Source organism: Sander lucioperca, chromosome 6 (genome assembly GCF_008315115.2).
Source record: "Sander lucioperca isolate FBNREF2018 chromosome 6, SLUC_FBN_1.2, whole genome shotgun sequence".
Taxonomy (NCBI): domain Eukaryota; kingdom Metazoa; phylum Chordata; class Actinopteri; order Perciformes; family Percidae; genus Sander; species Sander lucioperca.
In genome coordinates this window covers 33,338,189-33,357,952 of record NC_050178.1, presented here as the reverse complement: position 1 = coordinate 33,357,952, position 19,764 = coordinate 33,338,189, and the positions used below count along the sequence as shown (strand labels likewise).

At 40.3% G+C, this 19,764-nt stretch overlaps 2 protein-coding genes and 1 long non-coding RNA gene across 11 annotated transcripts in view; 2 read left to right on the top strand and 1 right to left on the bottom strand.

Moving 5' to 3' along the window:
• The window catches only part of kif21b (kinesin family member 21B), a 78,825-nt gene extending 72,182 nt beyond the window's left edge, over positions 1 to 6,643 (top strand). For all 8 annotated transcript variants that reach the window (XM_036002000.1, XM_036002001.1, XM_036002003.1 and 5 more), the window contains one exon: positions 1,140 to 6,643. Coding sequence is in view for 2 of the 8 variants with exons in the window: in XM_031323774.2 (XP_031179634.1) it covers positions 1,140 to 1,188 (49 nt within the window). In the remaining 6 variants the exon portion in view is untranslated. The remainder of the gene's footprint in view (positions 1 to 1,139) is intronic.
• Positions 6,644 to 8,838: 2,195 nt separating this feature from the next.
• On the bottom strand, positions 8,839 to 11,186 carry LOC116067596. Its single transcript, XR_004109257.2, has 3 exons — positions 10,928 to 11,186; positions 9,597 to 10,838; positions 8,839 to 9,148 (listed from the first exon to the last, which is right to left on the bottom strand). It is a non-coding gene; the product is annotated as an uncharacterized LOC116067596 (long non-coding RNA).
• Positions 11,187 to 18,587: 7,401 nt separating this feature from the next.
• cpne5b (copine Vb) overlaps positions 18,588 to 19,764 on the top strand; it is a 137,552-nt gene continuing 136,375 nt past the window's right edge. Inside the window, exon 1 of one of the 2 annotated variants that reach the window (XM_036002200.1) lies at positions 18,588 to 19,216. In XM_036002200.1, coding sequence (XP_035858093.1) covers positions 19,098 to 19,216 — 119 coding nt within the window. In that variant the 5' untranslated portion in view covers positions 18,588 to 19,097. The remainder of the gene's footprint in view (positions 19,217 to 19,764) is intronic. The other variant, XM_031323866.2, reaches the window with a different exon arrangement.

The following is a 19,764-nucleotide window of genomic DNA, read 5'->3' as shown; positions in this document are numbered from 1 at the left end:
TTTTTTTTATGTTCTTTTGTTTATAGCATGCTGCTGTTTGTTTTTATTGTGGTTGCTGGTTTGTTTGCAGATCACTGCCTCCGCTAAGACAAACAGCTTCTTATTGACTCAACAAGTGATTCATAGTTTTGCTCAGAATAACTTTTTCTCATGTGTGTAAATCATATTAGTCTGTTGCTCCTTATTTGGGAAATACACTTATTTATTTAATTTTTTTATACTAAGAGTTAGATGAAAAGATCGATACCACACTCATGTCTGTCTGTTCAATATAAGGCAACAGCCAGCAAACAGTTAGCTTAGCATTAAGACTGAAAGCAGTGGAAATAGCTAGCCTGGCGCTATCTAGCCCAGCATTTAACCCCCCTTAAAACGGAAAACTTGACATTTGTGAACTTGAGCTTTCATTGGGATTAACCAAATGAAATACAATTTGTGAGGTTTGGAGGTGCTGGTAGGTGGATTATGTCCCCTTTGGTCAGAGCCAGGCTAGCTGTTTTCCCTGTTTTAACTTGATGTTAAGCTAAGCTAACAGCTTGTAAGTGTATTTCTCAAAATTGAACTATTTATTTAACACGTTCAACATGATCTTTTCAGACCGGATCCACTCAATTGACATTTAGCATCTCCTCCACACCAACCAAAGAGCACGGCTTCTTCACAACTTCTTTAGCTAGTGTTAATGGAAACCATGATGCTGTCCTGGGTATTGCCTAATTGACCAGTGCAAAGCGTTATGATTAGCACCCAAAGTGAAAATTAAATTGCCTGGTCAGCTGGGAGTAGAGTTGTGGGCAGGTTGATTAATTTACTTGTTGCAGTAATGAATCATACTTATTTCTCTACTTTTCTGAGAGGTTGGAGAGGTATTTTTTTTACTGACACCATGAGAAGGGGCTTTAATGAAGTGTGTGTGGGCATGTGTGTATCAAGTGTACTTTGAAGCCAATCTCTTTGCGTTGTGTGTGATGTACAATGGGTTGTTTAGAAAGAGATTGCCTGATTGATGTTCTGTTATTTTCTCCCTTTGTTGTGTTCTCCTTGCTTCCCTTTGCTCATCATCCCACCCCCCCCTCTCTCTCTCTCTCTCTCTCTCTCTCTCTCTCTCTCTCTCTCTCTCTCTCTCTCTCTCTCTCTAGCGACAAGACAGTGAAGATCTGGTCGTCAAAGGTGTGGAGGAAAAGGTGACAACCGAAGTAGTTCGTTTGTCGGCCATCTTGCTGCAACTTTCTGACCTGCTCGCTTCTAGCAATCAATGAGATGTGACACCGAAAACACTGTTTCCAAGGCAATCAAGGTGTTTTTTTTTTCTTTGTCAAGGTGCAACATGACAAAGCGGAGGTTGAATATGTATTCAGGCAAAAAAAATATTTTCCTTTCAGATTGTTTTTTTACTGTCAATTTGAAAGTGCCATTCAGGTGTGATGCTACTTGGACAAGATAAACTGCATCTTCCCAGCCGTGGATAGACTAGGCGGAACAATTTCTCTCTCCTGGCATGAAAACTACCACAGTCTGGTATTAAAAGGACAATAAAAAGTGTCCTTCTGTTCTTTCACCAAGGTTTTACAATCATTGTGGAACAATGACAGATGAATTGGCTCAAAGATGTGCATTCATGTATCTATTGTATGAAAGTTATGACGCAGGAGGAATTTAAATCCCAACTAACAACTGGGACCTCTGACCCTTTCCTCCTTTTCCTCCGCTCAGGAACATCAGTGTTCATTAGCGCTGTGACTGTTCTGACACTGAACACATTGGAGGGTCATGCTATAAGCTCATCGTGGTGGATGATCAATAAAAAATTGTGGATGAAACATCACTGGACAATTACACAAAACACCATCACTTGATGAAGCCCTCCATTCACTTTTAATGTAGTTCACATGGCTCTCAGTATATCACTGAAGCTTTATTGTGTTCCACAAGCCGTGTTAATGTTTTTAATGACATTTACTAATTTATTTTTTTCCCTACCTCAGTTGTTTTGGATTTTGGCATGAGGGACATTTTTACGGGTCTGTGTGTACAAACACTTAGTTCTTGGCATTTTTAAGTCTTTATTTAATGCCTGGCTCTTCATCTCTGTGTGGATGAGTCCTCTGTGGCCGTCTGCCTATAAGACTGTCTAGCTGCTGACCCTGCAAACAAGAAAGCACACGTCCAGTAGCACAACTAAGGCCCCGGAGGATCTGACTGGATTGTAAGATTTGCTCTGCAAAGTGCTAACTGCGACAGAAAAAAAACACCCTTGCAGATGCACATGACACAAACAGTACATACCTACAGCACACACTCCTAAGACATTTGTGAGTCGGGTACTCCACCATTATTTCAACCATCCTACAGTACGTGGCCCATACCTGCCAGTTATCCTCCACAAATGGTAATAGGAGCCTCACCAGTCCCCCCCCCCTGCCTGCATTCAGCTCCACTCTGATCTTTGAGGTTAGTGACTGTATCAGACTGACCAGCCATACTGAAGAGTCCACCTCCTTCTCAGCTACTGAACTTCTCTGGGAAGCCAATTTAATTAGAGGTCTCGCAGCTCTACCAGCTGCTTGTCAGGCAAGATTACTTGGGTGAAAGTAGGTCATAACTGAGAGGGATTTCTTATTAAAATCCCAATTTTCCCCCACCCACGTTTTGCTGCTACATTTAAAGAGAGGGAGAAACTTGCGGTATCCGTGCACTGATGTACAAATCTGCAGATTATGTGTATGCACAAACCATGGACACACAAACACACGATTTCAGTGGATGTTTCGGTTATTCATCTTGCCTGATAGGTCTTGGCATCCCTCACTGTGTTGATTTAGTGTCTCTTTAATGAAAAGCATTCAGCACTGCAGCAATGCACTGACACAGACACACACAAACACACACACACACACACACACACACACACACACACACACACACACTCTCTCCTACAGGTAACAGTAATAATAACTGAAGTCTTAAAATTTTTGTCTGAATGCAGATGAAGCATTCACAATACTTTCAATTTATGACCCTGGGCTTTCTTTGTATCAGTTCAAAATGTCATGCAGCATTTAGAAGCTTCTTCACATACATATGTCTTACAGCTTGATAAAAATCAATTAATGTGTGTTAGTTTCAAAATATCACAGCACAGTTTTTTCAGCCCCGAAATCTCACTCCCGTTGAGAAATACTTTGGTCATTTAGTGCGCTTTTTTGTATAAAAGACCCAGAAACATGTAGTTTAATTAAACAAAGCTTGGATCATAAAACAGCAGTCACAGGTGCTGAAGTTTAAACTTTTGACGTACTTTCTGCAAATTCTCCTCTAAGAGGGAGTACGCACTGTTGATTGTTGATGTAGCCAACCTGAGTTTGAAGCTGCGGGTGATTGTGTGGATGGACAAAATTTGTTGAAGCATTCTTGGTTTTAATATTCTGCCAACTCAGGTAAAGGTTGAAGGATGTTAGTCATACTTGTGTCATTACTGTACTTGACCCTGTGAATTAAGGTAGCTCTTTGACCAGATGCCTTGTTTGAAAGTTGTTTTTTTTACTTTGAGAAAAAAAAGGTACTATTATGTATCACCCCTTTTTGTAAAAAGACTAATTTCCATGTTTTGGTTTTGCATTTGTTTCCCTTTACTTATTATCTATGTACTGTGCTTTTCTCTACAAAATGTACACGTCTTACATTATAGCTTCCCAATCTGGCCAAAGCTGAAAGTCTTGCAACTCTGAGAAGATGTGCACTGATTTTTGACCATAATTACTTGTTTAAAATATGTATAAATGTGGTAATTGTATTGTAGTTAAAGTGGAGTGTACAAAATGTGGTCAGTAGGGAAATTAACCTCCATAACATAATGGGTTATATACTTTGACTTTGAGTCAGACTCCACTCGGCCCTTCACTGTATACTATGTATATATCTGTGCTCATTAGCCAAACTGACCCTTCTCACCTGCTGTGTGGTGTGTTTCATGTGATAAGAATGCTAAGCCAGCCTTCACCTCCGTTTTTTCTCTTCTCCAGACTTATTGCTAGAGAAGATCTTAGTACTACTACTGTAGCTTTAGGCACTCTCTTCTGTGCCCTGTGCTTGTACATTTGTTGACGGATGCATTTTGTTTGTGGTGCTCATTGATGGATAGGTCACCTCAAAACATAGCAATTTAGTAGGCAATTGCTATTGTCAATCTTAATGTTAAATGTGTGCTTCACAAAAGATGCTTGCTTGGAAGATTTAGTATAGCCAAGCAGAAGCCCTAAATTATTATCTGGCCTTGGATCACCCCCACCCAAAGTTGGCCCGAGTTGAGTCTTGTATTCTGCCAATGTCAGCACCACTTCATTACTTGATGATGTGTAAATAGGTGTGTCATACCTTTTTTTAATATTACATAGGAGATTTAGCCGAGGTCAACTGACGTCTTCCTCATCAGCTGGCCTCTGAGAAATCTACAGCGTAATCGCTGCAAGTTAGGATTTACATGCACTTTGGATAATGAACACTGCTGTGAATACTCTGTGAACTGTTTTTTTCTAGATATGTATTAAGCCTATTTTTAGACTTAGTTTACAAAGACAGAGTTTATGAGTCCCAAACGAGGCTTAAAGCACTGAAATTGTACTGAAAGGAACACGTCTGTTTAGCTCAGCAGTAGGTTTAGAAATCAGTTTTATTAATGTCTGGGCTGATACGGTATGTAAGATAACAGTCAAGACATAGAAATAGTCCCCAGTAATATCCCTGCCTTTAAAGTCACCCTTTTGTATAGCAAATGTTGTCTGAGAATAATAATTTGACAGAGCAGCATGCACACCTAGACGCTCAGGAGCGTCCATCTACATCCTTATTTCCCTGGCTGTCAGCTGGTATTCGGACATTTCTCCTAATAATACTGACCACAAACATGCCATATTACTCTATGAAAGGTATGATTTGAGATACAGGATGGCAAGATCTAACTGTAATCTATTTCTCCTGCAACAGTCGGCTGCAGAAAAGGTTCCCGAAGCCCCTATTAGCATCTAGTTTAAATTGGAAAGCTGTTTGACCAAAGCTAAATATCACTTGAACAGCTGATGCCTTGCTCACTCTTTAAAGCAGCTACTGTATGTGTAATTGAACATTTCTGACTTTGGTTGCCACCAGTGGTAGTATCAAAAAACATTGTGGCAAACAACAATGCACCCACGAATCTCACCTGGGGATACGATTGACCATTCACTTAGCCACCTCCCTGTCAAAGTTTCCGTTTCTTCACAGAACGTATGCAGTTTACAATAACAACAGTGGCAGATTTGCAACTCAAAATATCCAATCATTTCACACAGAAGTAAAATATTACTACACAGAAAAACACACTTCTGTGCTTTAATGTTTGTATTATTTTAATGGGTATGCTCCACTTTTACAAAAGAAAAGGATTTTAGGATAAGGACTAACCAATGAGTTTGGCCGACATAATACTATCTACTGTAATGCAAGTTTGGTTGGAGTTGCTGGAGTGTAAACTTTCAGAGCAAAGAACAACTTGTTACTCTAAACTCTGAACAGATATTTTTCTGACTTAACCTGTAACCAAACATAATAATATAGTTACTTAATGACATGCCTCTTGCTTTTAAAATAACACTGGTTTACTTCTGCAGGTAGCTAGTCAGCTAGACATGCTGACGTTTGGAAAAGCTTAAAAAACACTGCCCTCCAAACTCTTTATATACAGAGTTTTGCTCATATTAGAGCCTCGTGCACACCTGCAGCATTTGGGGAAATCCAAAGCTTGACAGGTCCGCAGTGGCTAGTTAAGGTTGCAAAGCTCTGACTGGGCAATTGCTGCGTTTTGTGAGTTTAGTGAATGGTCAATTGGCAAAAATATTCAATGTATAGTGGCTGATATTAGATATAGGACCACAGGACTAATACATTAGGAGAGCTGCTTGTCAAACTGATGTGTGATTACTATCTGTAGCATTTCCAGCCCAACCATCCTATGACCACTAGGACATGAAACCCAAGTAGTCAGCTCAGCTTCAGCCTTGTGCCTCAGCCAACAGGCCTTACTGCCTTAAAGAAACAGAATGTGTTTGTAGGACATTTATAATCATTCACTTAATATCTTGAATCTGTAACAGACTTATTCTGAGGATTGTAGATTATCCTACAGATTGTGGAACTCTGTTGTAAGTCAGACAACGTCTCAGCTCACTTTATCAGTATGGCTGAAAAGACTTTTCACTTTGCCAGAGGCTGCTGAGGGGATAGGATCACATTTAGACACAATGAAGAGGGCACTTTACTGCTTTGCTGCTCGGCAGCTAATTGCTATCACACACACCAACACAGGTCTTCTCTGCAGCTGCTCAAGTCATTTTTCTGCAGGTGTGCATCTTGAGCTCACTATGTTAACACAATATGTGGCAGTGTCCTTGAAATATGTAATCATGAGACATAAATGCAGGGTCAAAGGTTTGTGCCTTTTATTGCACGGACTACTCCCTCTTAAATGAGTGTAAATGTGTACAGTTTTTTTTTATATGACTGTGCATGATACCTAGCCATGTAAAATATACTGCTGTAAATAATGTAAGTAAATATTTAATGAAGGATCCAACATTCCCTCAAGAAAATAAATAAGTTAAAAACCACCGTTTTTGTGTCTTCTGGTGTGAATAATTTAGATTTAGATTTAGACTTATTTCATATTGTTCTTTGGATCATGAAAAAAAAATTAGATGTTTTTCACAAGATCACACTCCTGTCCAATTATCTTAAGGTGGGGTTGTTTTTTAACCAGATTGATTTTGATTTGTATGTATATACCCAGCTTTTTGCCAGATTAAAACATTTATCTCTTGATCTCATCTGTCTAAACCAAAGCAGCTGAGAAAGAAATTGATAATTTACCATGCAGATGGACAAGGAGTATATTGATCATTCAGAATAAACAGGTAAAACGGTAGGCATGTAGGCATGGGGGAGATGTTTTTCATCCAGATGCATTTATTTCTACTTCAGGACTAGAGATACAGACTCAAAACTCATACATCTTCATTTCCCTTGCAAACTCTGATCATTAACTCGTGTCAGGCTGCGCATGTCCCATCCACGACGGGAGACACAAGCACTGTGATGTACGATGGCCATTAACTTCTCCAAGGAGGCAAAAACCATTTGAAGATGCCTGTCACAAACAAATAAACATCCATACACAAACCATGTCACGTCCCAGCTGTATGTGCTCCATCTGCTCTCTCAATATGACAAATTCCTGAAATTCCATTTGAATGTCTTTGTCTGTTTCATTACACAACAACGCTCCAGTAAGTCTGTTCTTACTTGCTGATCCATCAATCTCTGTCCTACTCTATAAATTCCCTTTGTAACTGTAAAAATCAATTTAATTTTTCAGCCAAATACCCAGAGAGAATAGTAAATGTCCCATATTGATTATGCTTACTAGTGAGTAAACCAAAATGAATTTAACTCCAATAATAGTAAAAATACTGCAATTTACTTTGGATGCCAATGTCAGTTGGTCAGATGGTTTCTCCATCACTTTCCGAAGTCCACAGACAAAAATATCTCCACAAATTGTCATGACATTATGTACAGACAGACGACAGATGGCTGAATTGTTATAACTTTTTTATGCTTAAATGGTGGACCATTCATCTAGCTCTAGTCTCGCACTGCTAGACCTTCCACCGCAGTGCTGTGGAGGGTCTGGCTAGTCCACACAGCAATCCGGGATAGGAGAAAAACGTGCTCTTGTTTATTGGCATTTCTTTAAACCAATCACAATCGTCTTGGGCGGTGCTAAGCGCAGAGCGGAGCCACGGTGCCGCTGCACAATAGCCTCGGGAAGGAATTTGTTTTGGTGGAACGTGTATGTTCAAAGGTTGTTTTAGTCGTGCAACAGAAAACTCAGATACTAGCTGTCTGGATTTACCCTGCAGAGATCTGAGGAGCAGTTAACCATAGTCCTCATAAATCCACCGGAGTTTAGAATGCCAACACAAAGAAAGCGGAAAGAAACGGACATCCGAAAATGGCGGAATATTCGGCAGAACAAGAGCAATCCGGGAAGTGGAACGTCATAGATATTGACTAAGCTATCCCCAACATCAACAATTTACTTTGTCCAATACTCTGGTTTATGAACAAATACCTGCAAAACTACTGGCTCCCATTAGCCTCAGCTGTACTTAGTTTCATGCTGATTAGCAAATGTAACCGTTAACATTTTCATTGTGAGCATGTTACATGCTGATATTGTAGTATTGATAGTATTTTGCTTAAAGCATCACTGTGTTGAAGTAGAGCCTCACAGAATCACTCACATGGTTGTAGAGTCTTACATCAGTCAAATGACTCTGTGTGTATGTGAAAGGACATTGCTTTTAGTTTCAAACTTGTAGTTCCCCTCAAAATTGGGAGAGTTTCAGCACCTTTCAGATTGTTGTTTTAGTTTTATGGCCCGCAACTTTACTGTTTTGGTTCACTCTCATCACTGCTGTTTCCAGAGGCAGCTTTTAACAGCTAAAGAACCAGATATTTCTTTCAGAGGTTGGTGGAGAGCAAAACAGAGTTAAAAGAAGAGCGAGTAATGGACTTGCATTTATCAGGTAGACACAAACATGACTCCAAATAAATGTAATATATCATTGTAATGTAATATATCATTATTTATTTTGGTTTACAGGTTGTTTCTGCTGCCACTAAGTAGCCAAAACATCTCTTTACAAATAATATTGCCATAATTAATTGTTAACCTTACTTATCAGTCCAATGTTTTTAAAAGTTGGATGTGGAAAAGGATTGAGATGAATGAACAACAACAACAAGGGGACATTTTCATCTAGGAGGACTGGCTGGGGAATAAGAAGAATGCTCTCAGGCAATAAATTAGCAGTAGAGGTTCAGGAGGGGCGGACTATTTATGATATTTTTAAATAATGGAGGAAGCAAAAGGCAGCACCACTGACGTGACAATAAGCATGGTGAACTGAGAACATACTGCACATATATACAGCTTGTATAGGAGATTGAACAAACATTTTCTCGTGGACTGGTATAACTTTGAAAGAGGATTTCAAAGCTAATAACAATGGAAATGCAAACTTTGTAGCGAATGCTTGAGACAATAGGATACCTTTAATCTGGCTATCACCAGACCAAGCTCAATCTTTTAAGATTGAACATTAGTCTCAGGAGTCTGCTCTGTATTTTCTACTGCACAAGAGGCGTGATCAACGGCCATAGTTCAAATGACTCTGTACGCAATTGGATAGTCCTTCAACCAATCAGACCAACGATCCGGGTGACGTAGCAGCGACAGCGGCATCAACGGGATGCTGCCATGGAGTGCTGCGCTTCGGTGGCCAGCTTGTTGAACGTAAACAAAAAGCTGCTTGGTCGCTTCTCTATTGTCATCGTGTTAAACCCGCCAATAGCGCGCCAGTTTGATAAGCCAGTTTGTGATTGGTTCCCACACATTTGTAACAGATGCAGGATAGATAAACATACAGGTTTCCAGCCTGAGCTGCAGGGCGAAATCAAATCGCCAGCAGATCGGGCTGGGTTTACCCAGTCTAGGATACCTTATTTATGCTACATAAATTCACACTTATAGTAAGAAAACTGAGGGTGAGACACTGTGGGAATCTAGAAAATGACTTCATACAAAATGAACTCAAAGAGGATTTTAATGCTGAGGGAAGTCATGAGCATCTTCAATAAAAAAATCCATCTGTTTTTCAGATGCACACAGCGAACATCTGCACAACCACTGAACAAAGCCTCGGACTATCGACTTAATAGCACAGTCTAATCCCATACACTCTCTCTTTGAGCCCGGTTTTACACAGCACACAATCACACTCTCCACACTACCAGGTTTAAGCACATCAGAGGGACACAGTCATTCATGAACATTGGGTGGATAATAAAATAAAAAACACAATGCAGATTTTTTCCCCCAAGTGTTAGTAATAATGATGTCTTTGTGGGTGAAATTTTCTGGCAATGCTCATGAATGTGTATAATGTGTTTGATATTTCATTCATTTAATGGTCAGTCATATTCATGTTGAGTTGGGTATCCATTGAGTTGGATTCACAAATAATTTTGTGATTTATATATAAATGACTCTCCACAAAATATTTTCAATGCACATAAGAATATTTATCATTGTACATAAATGTAAAAAAGAAAATCCACATATAAAAAATGAAGTTTCCCAAATGTATTTCTGATGCACACACAAATATGTGTTGTTGGCTGAAATGGAAGGAGCCACCAGGTTGGCTACAAATTATTCCCTTTTTAAAAGAAATGCATTTGTGAATCGAGCCGTGGCAGCCTTGTAGAAACAGGTTAAATAACTACTGCATGGTTGAGCAACACAATCATTTATTCATATACGATTTTCACATTGAATGCTTATTCTTTAAATAGCCAAAATATTTTTTTCTTTTGCAACCTGTTTGAATCCACTGTGTTGTCATTTCCATACAGCGTACGTTTCTTGTTCTCACTTAGTCTTCTTTTTTGATTCTTTTCCCTTCGCAGGCTGTTTTGTCTTCCTCCAAGGCAGGAAGTTGTAGGAGACTAGAGCTGTGAGGAGGTATGTAGCCATGCCAGTGTATCCTCCCAGTACCAGACACAGCGGCTGTGCCAACACGAACAGACAGAACACGTTCATCGACGCACGGTCATCCAGCTCCACCCGATCGTCCTGTGTGGCTTTCATCACTCCGAAAAAATACATCAGTGCCACCCCTGGGTAGAAGGCCAATTCCACCATGATGCTGAAGACAGGATGCTCCCACACACTATAAAGCCTTTGGGTTTAACAATTGAACATGTGTTAGAAAGTATTAGCAAAATCCACTGAAGTATTGAGCAGGAGTATTTTCAGAGACACACTCACCCGGATCAGATTTACACTCCCCCCGACAGAAATCCGTCTGAAGTGTGAATGTGGATCTGACAGGAAAACACACTTGGACCTTTGATCCGTCGTCACAAAAGTCCTGTCAAACATTATCCACCTCTTGTGCTCCTTATCAGGACACTTGGCAGTTGTTACCGTCTAAGACATGAAGCACTCCTTAAAACGATTTTTAATTACTTTTAAAATACTAACAAAAACAATTATACTGTCCTTTCATGTGTATTTTATAAAAGCCACAGACAGTATTCCTTAATAAAACTGTTCTCGTACGTCAGTGTCCTTGTGTGAACTGAATAACATGTCATAAATGTATTATGTTGTAAAAACCTGAACTTTACATTCACATATGCCTTTCTTCTAAAGTTTGCAGACGTACATTGACCAGTACAGTACAGTGATTTACAGAACCATCCATGAATACCTGTAATATGAGCTGCAAAAACATAAATAAAAAACAACTGAATAAAATCACACTGTAGTACATTTAAAAAAACAACTAAACTTGAATAACTGATTAGCTTCTTTATTTTGTTTATTATTTTCTGGTGGGTAGTGTTTCAAATTACATACTGTATGGCTTTTTATACTGTATATTATGTATCGTGTCTATAGCATCACGTTTAAGTTGTTAATTTGTTTATATTTTTAGGACACTTAATCTAATAACATAGATTTCTGTTTCATAAATATATACATAGAATAGTTCAACATTTTGGGAACTACGCTCAATTGCTTTTTTTGCAGTTAGATGAGAAGATTCCAACAAGTCCAGAAGATTGACAATCACTCTCATGTCTGTACACCAAATGTGAAGCTATAGAGCCAGGATATGGTTAGCTTAGCTTAGCTTAGCATAAAGACTGTAAACAGAGGGAAACAGCTAGCCATGCTCTACTAAAAATCCCCCCCCCCTTCCCCCCCCGGCAAGAAAGCAAAGCAAGAAAGTGTATTTCCCCAAATACGGAACTATTCCTGGATGGATTCCAGGATTATGTAGGTGAGGTATATCCCAGCATGCACTGGGTAAGAGGTATGTCACCATGGACATGTTGCCAGTCTATAATATATTTTCAGCAGTCAGCCTATATTACAAATATTACTGTATTTATTGTTGTTTTTGGAGACTTGCAAACTAGGTCTAACAAAATATTTGATAATGAAAATAAACAGTAACATAACCACAGTCAGTAAGAGGCAAAACTAATTAAATGAATGCAATGAGTAGCTGTGCCAGAGTTACAGAGAGAGAGAGACTGTCCAATGTGGTGACATTAAGAAGCCAGTGAACAGATTGCTCTCTCTTGATTTCTTAAAAAGTCCCTGGTGGAAACGTGCCTGTAGGGAGTTCTTTGCTGCTCATAATTTTCACTTAATTTTCAGAATTTAAACTCAACCACAACATACACTTAATAGCAAAGCCACTCAACATAATACTCCATTGGCAAACATAGAGAGGAGTACAGAGCCCAGGCAGGGTTCCTGGAGGACTTAGCAGTAAACTTTCCCCACAGCAGAGAAGCTACTGCACCATTAAGAATGTTGGATGTGTAGCTACTTATTTGATCAAGGGCAGCAGCAAGTGTTGAATCAAGGAGTTCATAATTAGTTTGAGCCCATGTGTATTGACTGTAGACCTGCTAAGAAAAAGTATGGCTATTTTTATTATTGTTTTGCAGCTGTAATCCAACATCCAGCTCTTTGAATCCCAGCTGCTCCCGCCTGAGGGAGCGCTGGGCCATTAGTCAAGTCAATCAGCCACCTAGGCTGCTGTGGCCTTCCATAAATACCCTTTGTATGAGTTTGCGCGTGTTATTCCATGGGTCCCTCTGTCGCTTTGTTTGTCGATCTCAGAGAAATAATTCATAAAAGGCTTTGCTGTGATGTTTGCCACCTCAGGAGGGGTTTGATTCTGGATTAAACCACTAGGCCACAGAGCAGGATTACACTCTGGGAGGAAACATGTGGCCCTTTTGAACTGGGATTTATCAAACCCCCTACTTCTCCACAGGGTACAAGTGAGGTGCCCACATGCTTCTACAGCAAGCAGAGAGAGGGACAACACCTCAGCCGTCAGATTAAATCCAGCTCAATCATAAATCATCAGTTTGTTGGGGTTCGCTTAAGATGCACTAAATGGGTGTAATAATTATAACTTTAAGCATTTCTACTTTAAAAATCCTGTTCCCAGTGCTGTTTTGAGCATGCTACTCTCTGATGGAGAGCGGTCAATGCAAAACATCACTTATTTTGGGGCTGATGAACAGTTTTCACAATGGGACCTTAATCTACTTTTTTGTAGGATGTTTTGTATCGCAAAAGTATTTTATGATATATCTTTCTCTATTTACATTAATGAGAAAAGCCTTAGTAATGACACCAAAATCTGAAGTTTGCTGTTTTTTTAGAAGTATTTGCAGTGATTCTCCTAGAAATCACCTCATTGTCCTAAAAATACCTCAGCATGAAATCATGTCATCTTCATTTAGCCAGTTACACATGGAAATAAGAAAGATTCTCCACAAAACACACCTGCTGTGAGAGAATTTTCTTTAAGAAATTAAATACAACACGATTTCCTACACAGCAGAAGGCATACTGTCTATCAAGAGAAAACTGCACTACCCTTAACCGCTGATTCTTTTCATTACCTCCTCTGGCAGCCACAATATAAGGTTTGACAAAGACATACTGTAGTAAGCTGGTGTCAAATTTAAAAAAGATGACTGCTTTTTAAAAGTGTGCGTCAGAGGCTGGATGAAAATACCAACTGATTACCTGTTTAACTGGTATTTGCAGACCACTTCCCTTTCTTTAGGAATAGGCCTTGGACATCCAACATTACGTATTAATTAGTGAATTTAGTTATGTTTTCTTTCGAAAAAATGTTTAAAAAAACTGAGAAATGTGATTAATGAAGTAAACAAATGTCTTTATTCTCCAGGGTGTGTAGGGAAAAAACACATTTTATTGTAAGGAGCTTTACTTGCTTGACAGGGCATTTGTCTGTTTTGGCATAATTACTTCCAGAAAGGCGATATTTCGGGACAGCATGACGCAAGTAAGCCTAAACACAGTAATTAGTTCTAAGGAAACTGCAGGAAGCCAAGAGAACAGGACGGAGAAGGAGGAAAAGGGACATTTGAATTCCCTACGGTGTTATTAATGTGACCAGCAGTACAGAGAATTGACCACCTCCTGGTCTATTGCAAATGGATGACAACAGCATTTAAAGGAGGTATCCAGGGTTTTGTAATGCTGACCCCACACTATATAGTATTGTATAATTTGCAGAGTTTGGGTCCGATTTGCCCCTCTCAACAATTGTGGGGGTGTTTCCGATTCAAGGCTGGCCTGAACAGATTATCTGCCCAAGTTATCCTGTAGCGTGAGGGGTTTACAGATATAATCTTAATGTTACTGACTGGCTCGGAGCCAGTAAACGTCACCTACTGGATGTTGCGTAGAACAGAAACATGGCTTCCAACCAGGTGGACGGTAGAAAAAAAAGAGTATAACTTTGGAGTAACTTTGGAGGAATGATGGACACAGTATGAGTGCTTGTTTAATGTCATCCATTTTTACCCCCAGTGCAAAACATAGCGCACACACAAGCGCAACCATCTGATGACGACAGTTCGCCTACATGTTGTTTTGTTCTGAATTCATGTTTGATGACGCGAGTTTCTGTGAGATCACAAGTCCCTGTCGCCACTCTAAAATTGTTCAGTAGAACGCCAAGTGTGTGGTCCTGCGTCTTGACTGAATTGGTGAGTGCATCCTTATTATTAATATATATAAAAACACTGTTAAATCTGTCATTATGTCTGTGTTTTTCCACATTTTTAAAATCAGTTAAGACAGTGGATCCCAAACTTTTTCTGCATGGTACCCCTTTTGAAGATAAAAATATTTTCAATTAAAGATCGAATTGTGGTCACCACTAGATATTTTCTTGTCTTTGGTTTGGTAGTTGTGGCGTTTGGTGTAGCTTTATCGTCTGCTTTACAGTACATTACCTAGTAGTCCTTTCACAAACCTGTCCATGATTTGCTAGCAGTGCAACAGAACCATGCATTATTCATCTATATTTTGCATTGCTGGGCCCCCCCTAGGGGGTGCGCCCCTCAGTTTGGGAACCACTGAGTTAATATATGAAAATCCTCCAGTGTGCACCAGGCACAGGGTATTGGCTATCGATCACTCAACAAGCTGGCTCCTTAAGACATTCAGAAATAGGCATGACACTGTTTTTGTTTCTTAGGAACTGGCAGCAACTGCTTTCCAATGGTTTTGTTATTTGTTCTTACCATTACTGCTAAAGACAAATATAGTTTGGTCTGCTGGCAGTTCTGAAAAAAAAAAATATGCTATTTGCGTTAATTATTTTTAATTGCCAACTGCAATTTAACTGTGATGGATATAACAGTATTGATTTAAACACATACGAGGTTAAATGTTGCTGTGATTGATGACTATGACTGATCGTGCACAACAAATGTAAAAAAAAGTGCTGTATAAAGAGATGACAGTAATATTACAACATAAAAAAAAATCTTATCAATATCCAGGAAAAATATAACTTGATCTCAACATCAGTTCCCTTTGCTTTACGTAAGATCAAATCAGATGAAGGGATGGAAATAGATACTTGTTTTTATGAATTCTATTTGGTATCGAATACTGTAGCTGTTGTAAAGGTTCTTCTTTACATTTCTTTGTCCTCTGGCCCTGCTGTTGCCAACCCAGTCATTGGGACATCTGCAATAATGTGCTCACCCACACTTAACAGCGGACCCTGAAAATACATGAATCATCCTGGTAGAGAAAAGGATGTGCATGTAGATGTGTATGCCTCTTCATCTCCGTTAATGGTTCGTTCAGTGACATCTTTATATGTGCACATTGTTGCGTACCTCTGAATGAAGGATTCTGTGTGTGTGTGTGTGTGTGTGTGTGTGTGTGTGTGTGTGTGTTTGTGTTCCTGATCCTGAGCTGGAGGGCTGTGTGGGCAGAAGCATCCTGTGTCGGTATAAATTGATTTCCAGAATCCAGATGCTAGGTGCTCTATGCAGTAAAGAGCTGTGTGCTTCTGCACCCATTTTATGAAAGAAAATATAGCTGTGCATTTGTGTGTGTATGTGTGTGTGTGTGTGTGTGTGTGTGTGTGTGTGTGCGTGTGTGTGTGTGAGTGTGATGTGCATGTAAGAGTAAGTAAGAGGGTAAGAGAGAGACAGTAAAGGTACAATGATACCTGATGTCCCTGTTTGCATATTAAAACTATAAAAAAGACATGCACATACATGTGCCCAATAGGATGGGTGCTGGATCAAACAAATATCATTGAAACAAATAGATCTGCACACCAAGTATCTCCCATTAGAAGGATTTTAAAGCTGTGTAACTGTTTTGAGTTCTTTGAAACATTACACAGCCTTCAAATCCTTCGAACTGGAGCTACTTGGTATGCAGATCCATTTGTTTCCATCAGTTTCCATATAGACCCAAAAATGTCAACCATACTGTAGTTTTCCAAGTTGGTCAAAAGTGATGTTTCCTGATGCAACCAGCAATCTGTGGGAAACATCTGGTTATTTGGTTATTTATGACAATAGTGTCTTTGTGCATTTCATATATGCGTGTAAGTCCTTTGTTTATGCATGAAAAGACAGTGTCAGAACAAGTGTGATAAACAGATAGAGGTACACACACACACACACACACACACACACACACACACACACACACACACACACACACACACACACACACACACACAGCATTTAGGAACTGTAGTTATCCAGAAATGACAAGCCCATCACTTTTTTTGGCAGGCAGTTTCACCAGTCATAATTTCTTTACAATGTGGTTTACAGGTCTTAGCTACATACAACAGGCTAATGATGGATGGTGGCCTTTTAATCTCTATGTAATTCCTTCATCGTAATTAATATTGATTGTAAATCAGCCAGCATGAACACATTTTAATTGCTAACTGCATTTCTTAAAGCTATAGTGCGTAGTTTCTGTCTGCCCCATGACGAATTCTAAGTAATAGATAGATAGATAGATAGATAGATAGTGTTGAAGGAGATGAACATATTGTGAAAATTCAGAGTTGTAATGAGCAGAGTGGGACCAGAGCATTAACAGAAAAGAAGCTCTAGAGAGAGAGACAATCTCTCCCACAAAGCCTACTGAATAATAGTACAGCTTAATGACAAAGCCTACTGAATGAAAGTAGAGCTTACTGAAAACATTTGTTTTAAACATTGTATTGGAACAACAGTTGAACGTAGCAAGCGAACAGGGGGACGGAAAATCTTGGTTTAGCCTTTAGCTAACAGGAAACCGTAGGATTATATTTTTTGTTGAAAAAGCCCTCCCCCCCCCTTAACTAAATATATTTTTCTCATTGTTTGGCTGTACCACTATATGATCCACTGATTGTTGAATAAAAAATCATGTAAGAACCCAAGGAAAAGCTCTGGTGTGCACCTCATTTCTCAAGACTGGCGGACTAAAGACCAAAGGACCAGGAATTTCGACCGCAACTTGCTAAGCCCCCGAGTTGAGCATCAGCCAAACCCACACTACGGCTTCACACCACTGACTATAGAAACACATGCCATTTTTCAGGTAGAGGAGTCTTAGATACCCTGTGTACATTGATAGATCTGTGTGTGTAGCTGTAGAGATAGGGTAGGATTTCTTGTGGGGGAGTGAAGCAGGTAATGTTAGAGGCTCGAAACCTCAGCGTCAAACAGGTTAGTAGATGTCAAATTAGGAGGAGGCTTGACTCACCTCCGCCCCCCCTCCTCCCCTTCTCGCTTACTTCTTAGGATAGGAAGCCAGGGGTCTACAGATGATCGGGCGAGTTTATTAGGATCAGTCAGAACTGGCCGCTTAAATAAGAGCTACGGGCCTGCCAGCACTGAGTTCGCGAAAAAATAAATGAAAACAGTTTTCCATGCTCTCTATGACAGCAGATTACTGAACGTCACCGACCGGGGTAGGCCTCGGTTTTGACTCTTTTTAACCGGGTTCTCCCTGCCACTGTAAAACTTAGCAAGGCAGGCTGTGACTCGCGCACACGTGTACTCTCTCTCTCTCTCTCTCTCTCTCTCTCTCTCTCTCTCTCTCTCTCTCTCTCTCTCTCTCTCGCTCGCTCTCTCTCTCACAGACGAAAGCCCGTTCTTCAATATATAGATAAATAGATACTTTATAAATCCTTTAAAGGAAATTACAGTACCACAGCAGCTTCAAGACAAACATAACAGCACACATTTCCTCGAATATCTTCCATACCTAATAAGTTAAAATGTTTTTTCCCTATTAGTGAGCTGAATGGTTTGGTCTGGGAGCTGTCCATTGCTGTGGTGCTAAAATCTTTTCCCCTTCCAAAGTCAGCCCATTAAAACAAAGCTGTATACTTGAGAGCCCTTGTCATTGGCTGAGAGCAGTTCAAGTGATTACTCCCTCGCAGAGGGGATACAAAATGATCCATTAATCTACATTAAACAAGTTAAGATTAAAAGAAGTAAACCAAAGCGATATATTCCTTTCCTACTAACCATCTTGAGACCCCTCAGATTTCATGACACTCACTCGCTCAAACACCAAGGGAGCAGCACAGAGGCTGTTGCAGGGCGACAGCAGCAGCACCGGGGCATGGGTAGGGTTGCCAGCCCTTGAGTGTAATTCCGTGTGGGAGGAGGATGGGTGTGTTCGAGTGTATCTTTCCTTTTCTCTTCACGCGCTCTGCTGTGCGCACAGACTGAAGACAAAGCGCAGAGAGGAGTCCACCTCTCCTTTCCATGTGATGTGCAGCCGGTCGGTGAGGGCGCAACAGTAATCTCAGATACAGTCCACGCATTGTTTTTTTTGTTTTTTTAAAGATTTTATTTACGCTGCATGGACAGTTAACCAAGTGCGCCTCTGCTTTTTTTTCCGCGGGTGTCCACTCACTTAGTGCTAGCCCTCCCTCCTCTCCAGCTTCAACATTTGTGAAGTGGCTGCCTCACCCGCTCGGACCGGAGGCCGTCCGGTCTCTGATCTGGTTTCTGGAGTCACCGGAGACTCGACGCGCTCCGTCAGGGCCAGGCTGTGCGGCTCCCGGATCACACCCGAGCCACCCCAAGCTCTGGCGATGGAGATGATAGAGGGAGACGTTATGGACAAACTAGACGACATGTCATCGGTGTACGACTTCGACCCGATCACCGGCAACATCCCCGCCACCAAAGTAGAAATCACCGTCTCCTGCAGGTGAGTTGAAGCGTCCGCAGACAGCGAAGGGCGCAATCGACGGAAAGTTCGTGGTAGAAAAGTTGTGACACCGCCGCACCCTTTCTTTGAGATTTTGTTAGCATTGTTCAGTGCGAGGGCGAGCTGTAATAAATATAGCAACTTATCCAATACGCTGGTAAAACGCAAATGAGCTGCTGCTGCCGGTTTTGGGTGGGGACAGAGGCCACCAGTCTGCATGGTTTAGTTCACTTATGAAGAAAGTTTATCCAATCTACAGTAAGCATTTTTCCTTTTCTTTTTTATTATTCGATTGATTTATGTGGGGGGAAAAGTTAAAACACCTCTCACTGAAGACGTTTTCGACCTGTGCCATACAAAGGTGGTCTGAAGGCAAGGCAGACAAGGCAAGGCAAGGCAGCTTTATTTGTATAGCACATTTCAGCAACAGGGCAATTCATAGTGCTTTACATAAAACATTAAAGAGCAGTTAAAAGATGTGCAGCACTTTACATTAACTCATGCACGCTTGACGTTTTACATGGAAAAGAAAAGGTGTGTGAGACATG